This window comes from Salvelinus alpinus, chromosome 11 (genome assembly GCF_045679555.1).
Source record: "Salvelinus alpinus chromosome 11, SLU_Salpinus.1, whole genome shotgun sequence".
Classification (NCBI taxonomy): Eukaryota; Metazoa; Chordata; class Actinopteri; order Salmoniformes; family Salmonidae; genus Salvelinus; species Salvelinus alpinus.
In genome coordinates this window covers 19,924,099-19,945,187 of record NC_092096.1, presented here as the reverse complement: position 1 = coordinate 19,945,187, position 21,089 = coordinate 19,924,099, and the positions used below count along the sequence as shown (strand labels likewise).

The window sequence follows — 21,089 nt, the reverse complement described above, 5'->3', positions numbered from 1 at the left end:
GACACAGATGAGCAAGGCGTTTGAAACAAATTGTATGCAATGTGCTATAGCTGGCATATGTGGACCATGGCCCTCCTGATGAGGACATGTCTACCACAGCAGCCTGCTGAGGGGAGGACGGCTGAGACAGTGGACCATGGCCCTCCTGATGAGGACATGTCTACCACAGCAGCCTGCTGAGGGGAGGACGGCTGGGACAGTGGACCATGGCCCTCCTGATGAGGACATGTCGACCACAGCAGCCTGCTGAGGGGAGGACGGCTGGGACAGTGGACCATGGCCCTCCTGATGAGGACATGTCTACCACAGCAGCCTGCTGAGGGGAGGACGGCTGGGACAGTGGACCATGGCCCTCCTGATGAGGACATGTCTACCACAGTAGCCTGCTGAGGGGAGGACGGCTGGGACAGTGGACCATGGCCCCCCTGATGAGGACATGCCTACCACAGTAGCCTGCTGAGGGGAGGACGGCTGGGACAGTGGACCATGGCCCTCCTGATGAGGACATGTCTACCACAGCAGCCTGCTGAGTGGAGGACGGCTGGGACAGTGGACCATGGCCCTCCTGATGAGGACATGTCTACCACAGCAGCCTGCTGAGTGGAGGACGGCTGGGACAGTGGACCATGGCCCTCCTGATGAGGACATGTCTATCACAGCAGCCTGCTGAGGGGAGGACGGCTGGGACAGTGGACCATGGCCCTCCTGATGAGGACATGTCTACCACAGCAGCCTGCTGAGGGGAGGACGGCTGGGACAGTGGACCATGGCCCTCCTGATGAGGACATGTCTACCACAGCAGCCTGCTGAGGGGAGGATGGCTTAAAATATAGATGCCATTCCACTGATTCCACTCCAGTCATTACCACGAGCCCATTCTCCCCAATTAAGGTGCCACCAACCTCCTGTGATGTCTATGGCATCCAGGCTAGCTCTGTCCTCAGGAAGAGGGCTGCTGTTGTCAAGTGTGGTTTACTGCACTATGAAGAGAGTTACATACTGGACTGTAAAATAATCACAAGTCATACAGTTACTGCAACCACACACTGATTGTCCCTTTAATTTAGAGTGAGAACTTTAAAAACAAGCTTTTACTGCCACCTACTGGTCAACTCTAACAGTGACACACACACTCTCACACACAAACACACACACAAATGGAAAAGAACATGGAGTCAGTGCCAAACTACCAAGCCATAGCAGTAATATCCTGCAGGCCGCCAGTTGGGGAACATCCTTCAGTAATATCCTGAGGGAAGCCAGTTGGGGAACCCTGTTCAGTAATATTCTGAGGGACGCCAGTTGGGGAACCCTGTTCAGTAATATTCTGAGGAACGCCAGTTGGGGAACCCTGTTCAGTAATATCCTGAGGGAAGCCAGTTGGGGAACCCTGTTCAGTAATATCCCGAAGGCTGCCAGTTGGGGAACCCTGTTCAGTAATATCCTGAGGGATGCCAGTTGGGGAACCCTGTTCAGTAATATTCTGAGTAACGCCAGTTGGGGAACCCTGTTCAGTAATATCCTGAGGGATGCCAGTTGGGGAACCCTGTTCAGTAATATTCTGAGGGAAGCCAGTTGGGGAACCCTGTTCAGTAATATCCTGAGGGAAGCCAGTTGGGGAACCCTGTTCAGTAATATCCTGAGGGAAGCCAGTTGGGGAACCCTGTTCAGTAATATCCTGAGGGAAGCCAGTTGGGGAACCCTGTTCAGTAATATCCCGAGGGACGCCAGTTGGGGAACCCTGTTCAGTAATATTCTGAGGAACGCCAGTTGGGGAACCTTGTTCAGTAATATTGTGAGGGATGCCAGTTGGGGAACCCTGTTCAGTAATATTCTGAGTAACGCCAGTTGGGGAACCCTGTTCAGTAATATCCTGAGGGATGCCAGTTGGGGAACCCTGTTCAGTAATATTCTGAGGGAAGCCAGTTGGGGAACCCTGTTCAGTAATATCCTGAGGGAAGCCAGTTGGGGAACCCTGTTCAGTAATATCCTGAGGGAAGCCAGTTGGGGAACCCTGTTCAGTAATATCCTGAGGGAAGCCAGTTGGGGAACCCTGTTCAGTAATATCCCGAGGGACGCCAGTTGGGGAACCCTGTTCAGTAATATTCTGAGGAACGCCAGTTGGGGAACCTTGTTCAGTAATATTGTGAGGGACGCCAGTTGGGGAACCCTGTTCAGTAATATCCTGAGGGAAGCCAGTTGGGGAACGTCCTTCAGTAATCTCCTGAGGGAAGCCAGTTGGGGAACCCTGTTCAGTAATATCCTGAGGGAAGCCAGTTGGGGAACCCTGTTCAGTAATATCCTGAGGGACGCCAGTTGGGGAACCCTGTTCAGTAATATCCTGAGGGAAGCCAGTTGGGGAACGTCCTTCAGTAATATCCTGAGGGAAGCCAGTTGGGGAACCCTGTTCAGTAATATCCTGAGGGAAGCCAGTTGGGGAACCCTGATCAGTAATATCCTGAGGGAAGCCAGTTGGGGAACCCTGTTCAGTAATATCCTGAGGGACGCCAGTTGGGGAACCCTGTTCAGTAATATCCTGATGGAAGCCAGTTGGGGAACGTCCTTCAGTAATATCCTGAGGGAAGCCAGTTGGGGAACCCTGTTCAGTAATATCCTGAGGGAAGCCAGTTGGGGAACCCTGTTCAGTAATATCCTTAGGGAAGCCAGTTGGGGAACCCTGTTCAGTAATATCCTGAGGGAAGCCAGTTGGGGAACCCTGTTCAGTAATATTCTGAGGGACGCCAGTTGAGTAACCCTGTTCAGTAATATCCTGAGGGACGCCAGTTGGGGAACCCTGTTCAGTAATATCATGAGGGAAGCCAGTTGGGGACCCTGTTCAGTAATATCCTGAGGGAAGCCAGTTGGGGAACGTCCTTCAGTAATCTCCTGAGGGAAGCCAGTTGGGGAACCCTGTTCAGTAATATCCTGAGGGAAGCCAGTTGGGGAACCCTGTTCAGTAATATCCTGAGGGACGCCAGTTGGGGAACGTCCTTCAGTAATATCCTGAGGGAAGCCAGTTGGGGAAACCTGTTCAGTAATATCCTGAGGGAAGCCAGTTGGGGAACCCTGTTCAGTAATATCCTGAGGGAAGCCAGTTGGGGAACGTCCTTCAGTAATCTCCTGAGGGAAGCCAGTTGGGGAACCCTGTTCAGTAATATCCTGAGGGAAGCCAGTTGGGGAACCCTGTTCAGTAATATCCTGAGGGAAGCCAGTTGGGGAACGTCCTTCAGTAATATCCTGAGGGATGCCAGTTGGGGAACCCTGTTCAGTAATATCCTGAGGGAAGCCAGTTGGGGAACCCTGTTCAGTAATATCCTGAGGGAAGCCAGTTGGGGAACCCTGTTCAGTAATATCCTGAGGGAAGGCAGTTGGGGAACCCTGTTCAGTAATATCCTGAGGGAAGCCAGTTGGGGAACCCTGTTCAGTAATATCCTGAGGGAAGCCAGTTAGGGAACCCTGTTCAGTAATATCCTGAGGTAAGACAGTTAGGGAACCCTGTTCAGTAATATCCTGAGGGAAGCCAGTTGGGGAACCCTGTTCAGTAATATCCAGGACTGATAGGAAATTGAAACTGCAAATGGTCAGGTGGAGGATTTCCATGGTTTGCTGGAATTGCACTGAGCAACTCAGTGATTCACCTTCAGTTGACTTTTCTTAAGCAGCCTGACAAGCATCTGCCCGTTTCCAGGATTGTCAGTAATAGCTGGAGTTGTTAGGAAATGGAAAGTGAAAATGGTCTGTTTGGGGGACTAGGGACCTTCCCCGGTTGGCTTGGTGGACTAGGGACCTTCCACTGTTGGCTTGGTGGACCAGGGACCTTCCCCTGTTGGCTTGGTGGACTAGGGACCATCGACAGTCCTCTCCTCTCCCTATTCCATTGACAGTCCTCCCCTTCTCCCTATTCCATCGACAGTCCTTCCCTCTCCCTATTCCATCCACAGTCCTCCCCTCTCCCTATTCCATCGATAGTCCTCTCCCTATTCCATCGACAGTCCTCCCCTCTCCCTATTCCATCGACAGTCCTCCCCTCTCCCTATTCCATCGACAGTCCTCCCCCTCTCCCTATTCAATCGACAGTCCTGTTCTCTCCCTATTCCATCGACAGTCCTCCCCTCTCCCTATTCCATCGACAGTCCTCCCCTCTCCCTATTCCATCGACAGTCCTCCCACTCTCCCTATTCCATTGACAGTCCTCCCCTCTCCCTATTCCATCAACAGTCCTCCCCTCTCCCTATTCCATTGACAGTCCTCCCCTCTCCCTATTCCATAGACAGTCCTGCTCTCTCCCTATTCCATCGACAGTCCTCCCCTCACCCTATTCCATCGACAGTCCTCCCACTCTCCCTATTCCATTGACAGTCCTCCCCTATTCCATCCACAGTCCTTCCCTCTCCCTATTCCATCCACAGTCTTTCCCTCTCCCTATTCCATCCACAGTCCTCCCCTCTCCATTTTCCATCGAGTCTCCCCCTCTTTCTATTCCATCGACAGTCCTCCCCTCTCCCTATTCCATCGAAAGTCTTCCCACTCTCCCTATTCCATCGACAGTTCTCCCCCTCCCTATTCCACCGACAGTCTTCCCCCTCTACCTAGTCCATTGCCAGTCCTCCCCCTCTCCCTAGTCCATCGCCAGTCCTCCCCTCTCCCTATTCCAACGACAGTCTTCCCCCTCTCCCTATTCCATCAAAAGTCTTCCCACTCTCCCTATTCCATCGACAGTCCTCCCCCTCCCTATTCCACCAACAGTCTTCCCATTTTACATTTTAGTCATTTTAGCAGACGCTCTTATCCAGAGCGACTTACAGTAGAGTGCATACATTTTATTACATTTTTTTACATACTGAGACAAGGATATCCCTACCGGCCAAACCCTCCCTACCGGCCAAACCCTCCCTAACCCGGACGACGCTATGCCAATTGTGCGTCGCCCCACGGATCTCCCGGTTGCGGCCGGCTGCGACAGAGCCTGGGCGCGAACCCAGCCCAGCCTGGGCGCGAACCCAGAGACTCTGGTGGCGCAGCTAGCTAGCACTTCCCCCTCTCCCTATTCCATCGACAGTCTTCCCCCTCTCCCTATTCCATCGAGTCTCCCCCCTCCTTATTCCATCGACAGTCCTCCCCCTCTCCCTATTCTGCCGACAGTCTTCCCCCTCTCCCTAGTCCATCGACAGTCTTCCCCCTCCCTATCCCATCGACAGTCTTCCCCCTCTCCCAAGTCCATCGTCAGTCCTCCCCCTCTCCCTATTCTGCCGACAGTCTTCCCCCTCTCCTTATTCCATCGACAGTCTTCCCCCTCCCTATTCCATCGACAGTCTTCCCCCTCTCCCTAGTCCATCGTCAGTCTTCCCCCCTCTCCCGAGTTCATCGACAGTCCTCCCCCTCCCTATTCCACCGACAGTCTTCCCCCTCTACCTAGTCCATTGCCAGTCCTCCCCCTCTCCCTAGTCCATCGCCAGTCCTCCCCTCTCCCTATTCCACCGACAGTCTTCCCCCTCTCCCTATTCCATCAAAAGTCTTCCCCCTCTCCCTATTCCATCGACAGTCTTCCCCCTCTCCTTATTCCATCGACAGTCCTCCCCCTCTCCCTATTCTGCCGACAGTCTTCCCCCTCTCCCTAGTCCATCGACAGTCTTCCCCCTCCCTATTCCATCGACAGTCTTCCCCCTCTCCCTAGTCCATCGTCAGTCCTCCCCCTCTCCCTATTCCACCGACAGTCTTCCCCCTCTCCTTATTCCATCGACAGTCTTCCCCCTCTCCTTATTCCATCGACAGTCTTCCCCCTCTCCCTAGTCCATCGACAGTCTTCCCCCTCTCCCTAGTCCATCGACAGTCTTCCCCCTCCCTATTCCATCGACAGTCTTCCCCCTCTCCCTAGTCCATCGTCAGTCCTCCCCCTCTCCCTATTCTGCCGACAGTCTTCCCCCTCTCCTTATTCCACCGACAGTCTTCCCACTCTCCCTATTCCATCGACAGTCCTCCCCCTCCCTATTCCACCGACAGTCTTCCCCCTCTCCCTATTCCATCGACAGTCTTCCCCCTCTCCCTATTCCATCGAGTCTCCCCCCTCCTTATTCCATCGACAGTCCTCCCCCTCTCCCTATTCTGCCGACAGTCTTCCCCCTCTCCCTAGTCCATCGACAGTCTTCCCCCTCCCTATTCCATCGACAGTCTTCCCCCTCTCCCTAGTCCATCGTCAGTCCTCCCCCTCTCCCTATTCTGCCGACAGTCTTCCCCCTCTCCTTATTCCATCGACAGTCTTCCCCCTCCCTATTCCATCGACAGTCTTCCCCCCTCTCCCGAGTTCATCGACAGTCCTCCCCCTCTCCCTAGTCCATCGCCATCTTCCCCCTCTCTCTAGTCCATCGTCAGTCTTCCCCCTCTCCCGAGTTCATCGACAGTCTTCCCCTTCTCCCAAGTTCATCGACAGTATTCCCCTTCTCCCTAGTCAATCGACAGTCCTCCCCCTCTCCCTATTCTGTCGACAGTCCTCCCCTCTCCCTATTCCATCGACAGTCCTCCCCTCTCCCTATTCCATCGACAGTCCTCCCCTCTCCCTATTCCATCGACAGTCCTACCCTCTCCCTATTCCATCGACAGTCCTCCCCTCTCCCTATTCTACCGACAGTCCTCCCCTCTCCCTATTCTATCGACAGTCCTCCCCTCTCCCTATTCTATCGACAGTCCTCCCCTCTCCCTATTCCACCGACAGTCCTCCCCTCTCCCTATTCCACCGACAGTCCTCCCCTCTCCCTATTCCATCGACAGTCCTCCCCTCTCCCTATTCCATCGACAGTCCTCCCCTCTCCCTATTCCACCGACAGTCCTCCCCTCTCCCTATTCCACCGACAGTCTTCCCCCTCTCCCGAGTTCATCGACAGTCTTCCCCTTCTCCCTAGTCCATCGTCAGTCTTCCCCCTCTCCCGAGTTCATCGTCAGTCTTCCCCCTCTCCCTAGTCCATCGTCAGTCTTCCCCCTCTCCCGAGTTCATCGACAGTCTTCCCCTTCTCCCTAGTCCATCGCCATCTTCCCCCTCTCTCTAGTCCATCGACAGTCTTCCCCTCTCCCTAGTCCATCGACAGTCCTCCCCCTCTCCCTATTCTGTCGACAGTCCTCCCCTCTCCCTATTCTATCGACAGTCCTCCCCTCTCCTTATTCCCCGTCTTGTGTGTAAACTGATACGTACAGGCTCAGTGTATTTTCTTGGGAAAGAGAGGGGGAGGAGTGAGAGAAGATACTCCATCCCTCTTTTTCTTGGGCGCTGCCACTGAAAAGAAGAGGGTGTAGGGCTCAGTTGTTTTTCTCCGGCTTCAACGATAGTTTGCAGAGTCTCTCCCCGTCTTGTGTGTAAACTGATCCGTACAGGCTCTGTGTATTTTCTTGGGAGAGAGAGGGGGAGGAGTGAGAGAAGATACTCCATCCCTATTTTTCTTGGCTGCTGTACCGCGGGTGCTTACAGTTCAACGTGCAGTTTCTTGCCAATTCATCAGGGCGGACTTAAACCAAAGGTGTGTTCGTCTTTGAATCTGAAACACATCTGAATTCATTCTGTGTTTACGTTTTTTGGGCGTGAAGAAAAATCTCTTGTCGTGGGGAAAGTGCCAAACTTCCAAACCGTGTCATATTTCCTGGGATTTAGAGCGTCGTTGCTCGCTCGCTCCATTCGACATCTCACAATGTTTTCTCTCCCGGGGAAGATCTGAACTTTTTACGGACGGTGACAACGTAGACAATAGGACTTCGTTCGGGTTTTGGTTGTAAAAAGAGAGGAGACGAACCGATTAGGACAGCGAGTTCGTGTTCAACTACCAATTCCTGAGGTAAGCGACCGGTCATGGCTGTGTATTTGAACTTCTCAGCGGCTGAGTTTGGTTAAGAATGATGTGAAGGAATCGAACCAGGTCTGGTTCTCTGACATTGGGATTACAACGAGCCACCAGATGCTTGGTAGAAACGTCTTGTGTCCTTACAACTGGGGAGCGAGTCAAGAAAAGAGCATAGAAGGACTGAGGTAAAGTCAGTTTCAGGTTGGATATTCGACGGATATTCGCCCGTAGTTTTCCTTACGTCCACCAAAAGCAGTTAGGGACCGTCAACATAGTGACAAATCAAACATTTAAAATTTCAATAGCTCTTTAACCATTACTCCAAATACTTTCAAAACTAGTTGTAGCTAACCCGATGGCATAGACACACATTGCACACCCTTTAGTTTGTCCATTTTCATCTCACATAATTTTACATGAATTTTTCAAAATGTAAAATTTCAATAGCTCCTTGGTCATGTGACCTGGTGACTTCAAACAAGGTTCAGAATGTCCACTCAGTGGGCCTACACATTGCACACCCTTTAGTTTGTCCATTTTCATCTCATGGTTTTACATACATTTTTCAAAATGTGGAATTTCAATAGCTCCTTGGTCATGTGACCTAGTGACTTCAAACAAGGTTCAGAATGTCCATTCAGTAAGCCTACACATTGCACACCCTTTGGTTTGTCCAGAATTTCAATTGCTCCTTGGTCATGTGACCTAATGTCCGCTGACTACCCTTCTATATTGCACACTCTTGTTTGTGTACTTTCATCTCATGCTATTAGAGGCCTTCATATTTGCAGGCCTTCATATTACATGGGTGTTAGCTATTATTTTTTTAAATCAACAAATGTTCCATCCTCGCAATAACTATCTTTCACATGGACACTGAAAAGATCCGCAAATGGCTGTATGTGGAATGGATCAAGGACAGGAGAGGTGTTCAAACAGAGGTGCTTAAAGGAAGGTGCACAGGTAGGCCTCATGAAAAACAATGTTTCATATGCTCTTTTTAATCACAGTATCGGCAGTGATTTGTCAGTCACAGTCAACAGCTCTGCACCCCTCACAGCAACTTGCCCAAGCCTCCCCATTTCTCCTTCACCCAAATCCAGATAGCTGATGTTCTGAAAGAGCTGCCAAATCTGGACCCCTACAAATCAGCTGGGCTAGACAATCTGGACCCTCTCTTTCTAAAATTATCCGCCGCAATAGTTGCAACCACTATTACTAGCCTGTTCAACCTCTCTTTCTTATCGTCTGAGATCCCCAAAGATTGGAAAGCTGCCGCGGTCATCCCCCTCTTCAAAGGGGGAGACACTCTTGACCCAAACTGTTTCAGACCTATATCTATCTTACCCTGCCTTTCTAAGGTCTTCGAAAGCCAAGTTAACAAACAGATCACCGACCATTTTGAATCCCACCGTACCTTCTCCGCTTTGCAATCTGGTTTCCGAGCTTGTCATGGGTGCACCTCAGCCACACTCAAGGTCCTAAACGATATCATAATCTCCATCGACAAAAGACAATACTGTGCAGCCGTATCCATCGACCTGGCCAAGGCTTTCAACTCTGTCAATCACCGCATTCTTATCGGCAGACTCAACAGCCTTGGTTTCTCAAATGACTGCCTCGCCTGGTTCACCAACTACTTCTCAGATAGAGTTCAGTGTGTCAAATCGGAGGGCCTGTTGTCTGGACCTCTGCCAGTCTCTATGGGGGTGCCACAGAGTTAAATTCTCGGGCCGACTCTTTTCTCTGTATACATCAATGATGTCGCTCTTGCGGCTGGTGATTCTCTGATCCACCTCTACGCAGACAACACCATTCTGTATACATCTGGCCCTTCTTTGGACACTGTGTTAACTAACCTCCAGACGAGCTTCAATGCCATACAACTCTCCTTCTGTGGCCTCCAACTGCTCTTAAATGCAAGTAAAACTAAATGCATGCTCTTCAACCGATCGCTGCCCGCATCTGCCCACCCGCCTAGCATCACTACTCTGGACGGTTCTGACTTAGAATATGTGGACAACTACAAATACCTAGGTGTCTGGTTAGACTGTAAACTCTCCTTCCAGACTCACATTAAGCATCTCCAATCCAAAATGAAATCTAGAATCGGCTTCCTATTTCGCAACAACGCATCCTTCACTCATGCTGCCAAACATACCCTCGTAAAACTGACTATCCTACCGATCCTTGACTTGGCGATGTCATTTACAAAATAGCCTCCAACACTACTCAGCAAATTGTATGCAGTCTATCACAGTGCCATCCGTTTTGTCACCAAAGCCCCATATATTACCCACCACTGCGACCTATATGCTCTCGTTGCATGGCACTCAATCCATATTCATTGCCAAACCCACTGGCTCCAGGTCATCTATAAGTCTTTGCTAGGTAAAGCCCCGCCTTATCTCAGCTCACTGGTCACCATAGCAGCACCCACCCATAGCAAGCGCTCCAGCAGGTATATTTCACTGGTCACCCCCAAAGCCAATTCCTCCTTTGGCTGTCTTTCCTTCCAGTTCTCTGCTGCCAATGACTGGAACAAATTGCAAAGATCACTGAAGCAGTAGACTCATATCTCCCTCACTATCTTTTAGCATCAGCTATCAGAGCCGTTTACAGATCATTGCACCTGTACATAGCCCATCTGTAAATAGCCCATCCAACTACCTCATCCCCATATTGTTATTTATATATATTTTTTTCTTTGCACCCCAGTATCTCTACTTGCACATTCATCTTCTGCACATCTATCACTCCAGTGTTTATTTGCGAAATTGTAATTATTTCCCCACTACGAACTATTTATTGCCTTACCTCCCTAATCTTACTTCATTTGCACACCCTGTATATAGACTTTTGTATTGTGTTATTGACTGTACGTTTGTTTATTCCATGTGTAACTCTGTGTTGCTGTTTGTGTCACACTGCTTTGCTTTATCTTGGCCAGGTCGCAGTTGTAAATGAGAACTTGTTCTCAACTGGCTTACCTGGTTGATTAAAGGTGAAATTTTACAATTTTAAAAATACTGTATGTGGGAATGTCCGTCCTACATGTAGTGTTGGTACATGGAATATTCCTTAACTGCATATATCATAAATTGCTATTGCAAATAGAAGTATTATGTTCAACAACTGACATTTTCAGATATTATTTTGACAAACACACTTTGGTGCTTACAATTCATTCTCTATTGGTCATAGATTTGGTGGGCACTGTCATCTGTGATCTTTATGATATGACTTTCTTTAAGCACGTACTGATGAAACTGTCACTTTATATTTTTTTCTTAAAGTCTACAAACGCTCTACATGTATTCACACTGATAGGGTTGGATCCTATATGCTACTTTTATTATTGTTCTGTAAATAGTTCAGTGCCTATAATTTAGGCTGTGTGTGTGTGTAAAACAGGGCATAAAGGAAATGACCTCTACTACTAAATTACTACTAGATTATAGTGATAAGGAAAACAGCATACACATTTGGCCTGTGTATTCATTTGCCTATAACTAATCAGAATTCCATTATGTTTACATAAAAAAGAGAGTACTTCAAAATGAGAAGATCCTGCCATGGAAAAGACGACTGGGCGGACATAAAGTGGAAAGGAGGGGAAATAACTCACACCATGCAGCAGGACACCTTCGGCTGCGGGGTCTTTGTAATGCATGTTTGATAGTTATATTTTCAATAATGTGACAATTAGGTCAAAAACTCTATTTTATGTTTTGGTGTAGATGGCCAAGGAAGTTGCACAGAACTTCCCCAACATCCCAAATTGATATGGAACCTTCAAAAACACATGGAGCAACTGCGAAAAGAAATGTCTGAGGATATACTGAAAATGTCTGGTATGTAATGACATTTAATTCAAAGTAAATGAAAAATTCTTTCTTTTTATGTAGTTGTGTGGGACAGCCATATGTTCAGTTCATGCCTATGATTTCAGAGTTCAACAAAGCCAACAACTGCTTCATGTGTGTCACTGATAAAGAACCTGGATGTGGTCCAAAGACTGACTGAGTTAGTAACTTTATTTAACATGTTTATAATCTTTTGACAACAGTGACGGCATGTAAGACAATTTATGATATAACACAATGGATGGCTAATTCGTCATACTGCATTGATATTTGATATTATTTATAAGGTGTTACGTTTTGTTTTGATTAAATGTTTTGCATGCCAACGGTGGTTCCATGTGCTGTAACTAGGAATGAAGACAAAAGAGTTCAACAGAGTAAAGAACACAAACTGGAAGTGCAGTCTTTGTTGTTGAAAATGTATGCTATACCCCATCCACACTGAAGAGGCTCTGACATGGACATCAACCAGGGATAAAGAGAAAGTTAACACTGTGAAATGTTTCATATTTAATTGAAGTTAAGTTTCTGTTGACATGTTGGAAAAGATTAAAGGTCTACAATTTCTGTTTAATTTGTCAATATTACATTTTTATTGATATACTGGCCACCATTATTGTGGTTACATGTTCAGTATATGTATTGACCAGCAAACCCACTGCAGCCTACCTCACCAGCTCACTCTCCATCCCTGCTTTGGACAATTAATAACATGACTCTCGTACTTTGCCCTTTTCCTTTATGGTTGATATTAACGATGAAAGGAGATATTATCTGTCTCTCTCCTATTGTTAAATACTGTGGAAAAATAAAAAACAGGGAAAATAGGTACTTAGAACTACCAATTATTATAGATAAATATTAAAGAAAAGGGTAAACACAAAACTGGACTGAACCCCCTAATTGTCAAACTAATATTAATGTGCAACAATATAGAAGATACCTGACTAGAGGTTATGCTATATGGGTGTATATCCACTGCATGCTTCTTAGGTGTGTAAATGACATGACCAAGGAGCTATTGCAAATTTGAAACTATGAAAAATGTACGTTACACCGCGTGATTTTACAGTACACAAACAAGAGTGCGCAATATAGAAGGGTATTCAGCGGACATTAGGTCATATGACCAAGGAGCTATTGAAATCCTACATTTTGAAAAATTCATGTAAAACAATGTGAGATAAAGATGGACAAACCAAAGGATGTGCAATGTGTAGGCCCACTGAATGGACATTCTGAACCGTGTTTGAAGTCACCAGGTCACATGACCAAGGAGCTATTGAAATTCTACATTTAAAAAAATTCATGTAAAACCATATGAGATGAAAATGGACAAACTAAATGGTGTGCAATATAGAAGGGTAGTCAGTGGACATACTGAACCTTTTTTGAAAACATTAGGTCACATGACCAAGGAACTATTGAAATTTGAATGTAAAAAAAGTTTGTACTATGTTTACGCTCCCTAACTAATTCAATTTGGAATACAAAATGCTGCTCACATTTCCACATGTTTATTAGCTTTGGAAAGCGAATTAATGTCCAAATCGTGAAAATAAGACCTGTGCAATGTTGTGCGCAATTTTTCCATCATCGTGACACTTATTTGGAGTCTGTGGCTCAAGTGGTTTGAAAGCGCGGATATCCATCGAATCTCCAACTTAAAACTGTCTTTACCTCAGTCATTTAACTAGGTAAGTCAGTTAAGAATGCTTAGCATAGAAATAGTGCACACAGAATAGATCTACCGCTTCTTAGACGTGCTTTCAAAGAGTGACAGATCTATAAAACACTTTTCAATGTGATTTTGGTTGGGTTGCCTAAAAAGGTACATATTGCAGCTTTAAGATAAAGTAGCGATCTGCCCATTAATCATTAATCATTATTCCTACCAAACCTCCATTATACATGCCAGTGAGGGAGCTATATATAAACAATGGATTAAGCATTACCTACTCAGAGTAGTGTGAACAGTCACTCTGCTCTGCTGTCTGTTTCTAGACTGTTCCAGCAGCCAGCCCTGTGCTGTTCTATAATCAGTTTGGTATTTCCTGCTCCCAGAGCCTGCTGCCTTTCTCCTCTCAACAATGTTTTGTGATCAGATTGGTAGTTCCTGCTCCCAGAGCCTGCTGCCTTTCTCCTCTCAACACTGTTCTGTGATCAGATTGGTATTTCCTGCTCCCAGAGCCTGCTGCCTTTCTCCTCTCATTACAGTGAACTGAGATCAGTGGAGCTGGAGGTGTGTTGTCAGGAATGTTACTCCACCCCTCTCTTTATTTCTCTCTTTCTCCACATCTCGCTCTCTTTTTGTTCCCCTCCCTTTTCTCCTTTATTTCCTGCCATGATTGGAGCGATTTGTTTTCTCCATGACGATGGCAGTGTGTGTACAGTCGTGGCCAAAAGTTTTGAGAATGACACAAATATTAATTTCCACAAAGTTTGCTGCTTCAGTGTCTTTAGATATTTTTGTCAGATGTTACTATGGAATACTGAAGTATAATTACAAGCATTTCAAGTCAAAGGCTTTTATTGACAATTACATGAAGTTGATGCAAAGAGTCAATATTTGCATTGTTGACCCTTCTTTTTGACCACAAGTTCTTTAATGGGATTAAGGTCTGGGGAGTTTCCTGGCCATGGACCCAAAATATCGATGTTTTGTTAGTTATCACTTTCGCCTTATGGCAAGGTGTTCCATCATGCTGGAAAAGGCATTGTTCGTCACCAAACTGTTCCTAGATGGTTGGGAGAAGTTGCTCTCTCCAGAAATGAATGAATAAAACAAGTGGTATGTCATTCAGGTAGAGGGATAGTTTTAGCTCTCTGATTGAACGCTTGGTGAACTGAATTTCAATGACCAGAAGCTCAGCATGTCCTCTGTGTGGGTTGTGGTGAAGGTGGCTTAGGCTAACACTGCTGCCCTGGGGATGTACGTACCTCGGACAAACAGAGGCAGGATATTACCAGGCTGGAACAAATAAACCCCCCCCCCCCCCCCCCCCCACCACACACACACACACACACACACACACAGACACGCTCTTACAGTACATTCCGTCCCTGGCTTGTGTCGGTGTTTGGTCATTTCACCACAGCCTTCTGAAATGACCCCGGTTCCATTTAGTCTTATCAGACTGTGAACAGCGACCAGCAGCATTCCACTGTGATAAGACCAGCAGCATTCCACAGTGATAAGACCAGCAGCATTCCACTGCCCTGTCTCTGTCTGGGTGGGAAAGAGGTGAGATAGGGGCTGAGGTGTGTTCAGCATGAAGTGTGTGGGAGTTGGACTGAGGTGTGTGGGAGTTGGACTGAAGTGTGTGGGAGGGGACTGAGGTGTGTGGGAGTTGGACTGAAGTGTGTGGGAGGGGACTGAGGTGTGTGGGAGGGGACTGAGGTGCGTGGGAGGGGACTGGGGTGTGTGGGAGGGGACTGAGGTGTGTGGGAGGGGACTGAGGTGCGTGGGAGGGGACTGAGGTGTGTGGGAGGGGACTGAGGTGTGCGGGCCGGAGGGCAATGAGTTTATGAAGGTTGTTGGCCTGTACCTGGAAAGCCTTGCTTATTTGTTTATGTAAATATTTCACTTTGACATAGCCTATCCACTTCCCCTCTCACACACACGTGCGCCTGCCGTCCATCCAGCCATCCATAACAACCCTATTTGTCAGGTGATCAATAAAGTAATACTGGTCATGATGAGTGGTGGTTGGAGCCAATCTCAGCTGTACCTCCTGTCTGTCCCTTCTAACAAGGACCTGTGTAACGGCTTTCTTCCTGGGATGAAGGAGAGGACCAAAACGCAGCGAGGCTAGTGTTCAACATGTTTAATAAAGAATAATAACGTGAACACTACAAGCTACAAAACAATAAATGTGCAAACCGAAAACAGTCCTATCTGGTGCAGAACACAAAGACAGGAAACAATCACCCACAAACCAACAGCGCAAACAGGCTACCTTAATATGGTTCCCAATCAGAGACAATGACAAACACCTGCCTCTGATTGAGAACCATATTAGGCCAAACAACAAACCAAACATAGAAACACAAAACATAGAATGCCCACCCAGCTCACGTCCTGACCAACTAAACACAGACTAAACAAAGGAAATAAGGTCAGGAACGTGACAACCTGCTGCCTGCCACTGTCTTTCAGCTGTGGGGGAGTGTGTTCGGGCTGTGATGATACCAGTATCGCAACACCAAGCAGATCAAACTCTTTGGTTCTTTAAAAACCTGCTGTATGTAAAACATTTGAATCTGTATCTTGGAAAATAAATAAATGTGACTCTGGATGACAACATAGTGATGTTTGTTTCCAACAGTAGGGCTGTTTTCCTAAAGAACTTAAATCCTCTCGGTGTTTTGTTTTCTTGCCACGATACTAAGGAGTATAGTGATACTGGTATTGTCCTAGCCCAAGTGTGTTAATACACGTGTGTGTGTGTGTGTGTGTACGCACACGCTTTTGTAATTTGTTGACGTTTGTGTGTGAGATAAGAGGGGGGTTCGATACACTGTGATTAGGAAAACCTTGCTGGTTACACCTTGACGCCCTGGAATCCCCCCACAGACCCGCTACACACACACACACACACACACACACACACACACACACACACACACACACACACACACACACACACACACACACACACACACACACACACACACACACACACACACACACACACACACACACACACACACACACACACACACACAGAGTGCTGCTCACGGCCACTTCCCAAGGACGCAGCAGCAGCCTCACACTCCACTACAGCTGTGATTCATCTCTCGGTCTACAGTTATCCATTCTCATTTACATCTCAACAGTCATATGTTAGTTAACACATCTCCTCTGGCAGTCTCATCTCAACAGTCATATGTTAGTTAACACATCTCCTCTGGCAGTCTCATCTCAACAGTCATATGTTAGTTAACACATCTCCTCTGGCAGTCTGATCTCAACAGTCATATGTTAGTTAACACATCTCCTCTGGCAGTCTGATCTCAACAGTCATAGGTTAGTTAACAGATCTCCTCTGGCAGTCTCATCTCAACAGTCATATGTTAGTTAACACATCTCCTCTGGCAGTCTGATCTCAACAGTCATATGTTAGTTGACAGATCTCCTTTGGGAGTCTCATCTCAACAGTCATATGTTAGTTAACAGATCTCCTCTGGTAGTCTCATCTCAACAGTCATATGTTAGTTAACAGATCTCCTCTGGGAGTCTCATCTCAACAGTCATATGTTAGTTAACACATCTCCTCTGGGAGTCTCATCTCAACAGTCATATGTTAATTAACAGATATCCTCTGGGAGTCTCATCTCAACAGTCATATGTTAGTTAACAGATCTCCTCTGGGAGTCTCATCTCAACAGTCATATGTTAGTTAACAGATCTCCTCTGGCAGTCTCATCTGTTACAGAGGATGAGGAAGAAGATTTGCTTCACTATTTTTCTTTAACTGGCTCCTGCTTCCCCTCCAACCTGAAAGGAATTTTATAATATCTGTACATTATAGGAACACCTGTAGTTTCAAACTACAATTATTGAAGCATGTGGGAACAGCAGACTGGGATAAGGATTGATTGAATATGTCCGTAAACACACCAGCCAGCTGGTCTGCGCATGCTCTGAGGACGCGGCTGGGAATGCCATCTGGGCCGGTAGCCTTGCGAGGGTTAACACTTTTAAATGCTTTACTCACGTTGGCTGCGTGAAGGAGAGTCCGCAGATATTGGTAGCGGGCCGTGTCAGTGGCACTGTATTGTCCTCAAAGCGAGCAAAGAAGTTGTTTAGTTTGTCTGGGAGCAGGACACCGTGGTCCGTGACGAGGCTGGTTTTCTTTTTGTAGTCCGTGATTGACTGTAGACCCTGCCACATACCTCTCGTGTCTGAGCACTACTTTGTCTCTATACTGACTCTTAGCTTGTTTGATTGCCTTGCGGAGGGAATAGCTACACTGTTTGTATTCGGTCATATTTCTTTCACTACTGGCTGAATGACAGGGTGGCTGGCTCAGTGTACACAGACACGCACACCGTCCTCCGCATCTGACATTTACCCATAATCCTCCTCTCCTCTCCTGATCCTTTCCTGATCGTCTCCTCTCCTGATCCTCTCCTCTCCTGATCCTTCCCTGGTCCTCCTCTCCTGATCCTCTCCTCTCCTGGTCCTCTCCTCACCTGATCCTCTCCTCTCCTGATCCTTTCCTGGTCCTCCTCACCTGATCCTCTCCTCTCCTGATCCTTTCCTGGTCCTCCTCACCTGATCCTCTCCTCTCCTGATCCTTTCCTGGTCCTCCTCACCTGATCCTCTCCTCTCCTGATCCTTTCCTGATCCTCTCTTTTATTTTATCGTCCGTGTCAAATTCACTGATCAACATCTGAGGGGAGTTAGGGGAGCGAGTGAATTGATTTTCCCTCCTTTATATTTAGTGGGAAGGGAAGGATGAGAATGAATAATAATGAGAGTGGACAGGTAGGAACGCTGAAGTAGAACTGAATAACTTACTGCTAAAAAAAACATTTTTTAGAAGGAGATGTTATTAAAAATTGTAATCCTTCATGTCTTTTTTTATTAGCTGTTGAAACGTCCCCTCAGGCCTGTCTGTGGTTACTAAGTTACAAAGTCACAGAAAGACTAATAGGATGGAATGATTAAGATTAGTTCCTAATCTCCCCCTTTCTCCTCGATCTCCTCAGTCTCTCTCTCCTACCTCCTCCCTCCCTCCACTCTCTTCCCTCTCTTCTCCCCCTCTCACTCCTTCCTTCCTCTTCTTCTTTCTCCCTCCTACCTCTCTCTCTCTCTTTCTTTCTCTACCAAATTACAAAGAGACAAAGAGTAACAGAATTATTTTTCCCTTCCTCTCCTCCAGAGATGGCGTGGCGGTGGGTCCTGGCTGCCATCTTGGCGATGTCGTCTCTCTCCCTCCTCGGCTCCGCCTACAACGAGTTCACCTCTGACACCCTCATCAACAACGTAGTCCAGGACCCAATCACCAGCCGGCTGTATGTGGGCACGGTCAACGCCCTCTACCAACTGGACCAATCCCTGCACCCCGAGGCACACACCAGAACAGGACCCGAATTGGACAACCGCCAGTGTACCCCGCCCGTGACTTCCTGCGAGGAAGCAGTGGAGACAGACAACCATAACAAACTGCTCCTCATCCATCCATCCAAAGACACCTTGATAGTGTGTGGGAGTCTGTACAGAGGAATCTGTTCTCTGAGGAACCTGTCTAATGTAGAGCAGCTGCTGTACTTCAGCGATAGTAAAGGAGAGAAGTCGTACGTGGCCAGTGCAGAGGAGAGTGTGTCAGTAGTAGGGGTCATGTCTTACTACTTCAGCAAGGACAGGGAGAACTTCACCGTCTTCCTGGTAGGTGGACTAACCGCTCCGTGATATATCACAGTAATAATAATCTCATTTAGCAGACACTTTTATTCAAAGCGACTTGTATAAATGTTTTACGTATTGGGTGGTCCCAGGAATCGAACCCACTATCCTGGCTTTGCAATCGCAATGCTGATGTTGTATTGGGATTTAAAATTGTAAAGGTACTAGATAAGTGAATTTCCCATGTTCTGTTCCCTCGGTCTCATCCTAGGTGTGTAAAGGTTATGTCAGCCACGAATGCACCAAGCTGAACCATGTTGTATTTACTTCCTGGTCACCATGGTAACTCTCTGTTCTCTTCAGGTGGCTAAGGGCTACGGCAGCCATGACAGCACCAAGCTGATCAGCACCCGTATCCTCCAGGTCCATCATGACTGGGTGTTGTTCGACAGCATCATCGAGGCCTCGGCCGTCCAGTCCAACCCCTTCACACTGCGCTACCTCCATGACTTCAGACACGTCTTCAAGGTAAGAGACGGAGAAACCCCTTTTACACACACAGCAGTGTGCAACATCCCCTCGGGGCCTGTCTGTGATTACAACGTTACAACGAGACTGAAAGACAAATACTGATTCATGGAACTCATCTCACTCTTTTTCTCTCCTTTTTTCCCCACTTTCTCTATTTCCCCCTCTCTCTTTTTTTATGTGTCTCTTCTTCCAGGACGAGGGCTTTGTCTACTTCCTGTTCTCCAGAACCCTGGGTGCCCAGGATTCAGGAACCAAGAACTTCACCTTTATCTCCAGGATGTGTGAGAACGACCACAACTACTACTCGTACACAGAGCTCCAGCTGAACTGCAGCATGGGGAACAAGTACAACAAGGTCCAGGCAGCCTACGTGGCCCTCCCAGGAGAAGCCCTGGCCAGGAATATGAGCTCCTCTGGCCGGTACGGACCGGTTGGAGCCCAGGATAAGGTATGTATTTATTTTCCCCCTCTAACAATTTAAACTTAATCCACTAACCAGTTCAATTCTATACCCCAATTCAATTATATAACCCCTAATAGAATTGCCCTAAGGGGACAGATAGTTGTTTGAATTAGATTGAATCCCACAAATGAGTTTGGACAGATAAAGCGGGCATTTCACCTTTACTTAAGCAGGCAAGTCTGAACCGTAAGAACAGTGAGTTAAGAAAAGAGACTTGTGTATTCCTGTCAGGTTGTGTTTGTGGTGTTCAGCTCAGACGACGACAGCTCCAGCTCGGCAGTGTGTATGTACCCACTGAGGGCCATCAACCAGAGACTGGTGGAGATCATAGGAGCCTGCTACAGCACCAAGGGAAAAATAAACAAGACGTCTGCCGTCTACTCCCCGTACTCCTCCAAGTCAGACGAGCTGTGTAAAATTGAAAATGAGGTTTGTAGCCTGACCAGCCCCTCCAGTCAAGGGTTTTGAACAATTGATGGTTTTGTAGTTTACCTTGACGTTATGGTCGTTGCTCTTCTACAATGAAATGTACAAGAGGATGTAGATATAATGTAATAACTGCTACATTATCACTTCTACCTACTAGTGAGATAATGTATCTGACAGTGATTCCTCCCCTCTTCAGAAGGGCATGGTGACCAATCAAAAGTGTGGTGCTGAGCTCCTGCCCTCCCCGCTGGCCAGCAGGGCAGAGTTCGCCCTGGCAACCGAACCCGTTTTCACCAAGAAGGGCCTGATGACCGCTGTGGCCGTCGCTGTGGAAACGGAGCACGCCGTTGCCTTCCTGGGGACCACTTTAGGAGAGGTACTAGCTAACAGTGATGGACTTTCCAAGTCTTTTCGTTGAGCCGGGTCTTTTGGCTCCCAAACAGATCTTTGTTCATTAGTTCTTACAAATGGATGAAAAACCATGAAAAATATAAGGGGTTGCCTACCTTTATGTCAAATTGTGACACGAGTTCAATTAAATGGTTTACGTGACATTTTTCTTCCGCCTGCATGGACCACAATAAGGTTTTCAGAGATTACAGCTGACCCTAACTCCAGATAAT

The 21,089-nt window shown here is 47.3% G+C and overlaps 1 protein-coding gene across 5 annotated transcripts in view; it reads left to right on the top strand.

Moving 5' to 3' along the window:
* Window positions 1-7,280: 7,280 nt before the first annotated feature.
* Window positions 7,281-21,089, top strand: part of LOC139533702 (plexin-B2-like) — a 54,914-nt gene continuing 41,105 nt past the window's right edge. Inside the window, exons 1-7 of one of the 5 annotated variants that reach the window (XM_071331996.1) lie at window positions 7,281-7,505; window positions 11,564-11,677; window positions 18,580-19,085; window positions 19,407-19,571; window positions 19,768-20,022; window positions 20,269-20,466; window positions 20,663-20,842. In XM_071331996.1, coding sequence (XP_071188097.1) covers window positions 11,629-11,677; window positions 18,580-19,085; window positions 19,407-19,571; window positions 19,768-20,022; window positions 20,269-20,466; window positions 20,663-20,842 — 1,353 coding nt within the window. In that variant the 5' untranslated portion in view covers window positions 7,281-7,505; window positions 11,564-11,628. Of the gene's footprint in view, window positions 7,818-7,839; window positions 8,009-11,563; window positions 11,678-18,579; window positions 19,086-19,406; window positions 19,572-19,767; window positions 20,023-20,268; window positions 20,467-20,662; window positions 20,843-21,089 lie in introns of those variants that run through there. The other 4 variants (XM_071331993.1, XM_071331994.1, XM_071331997.1 and 1 more) reach the window with 4 other exon arrangements.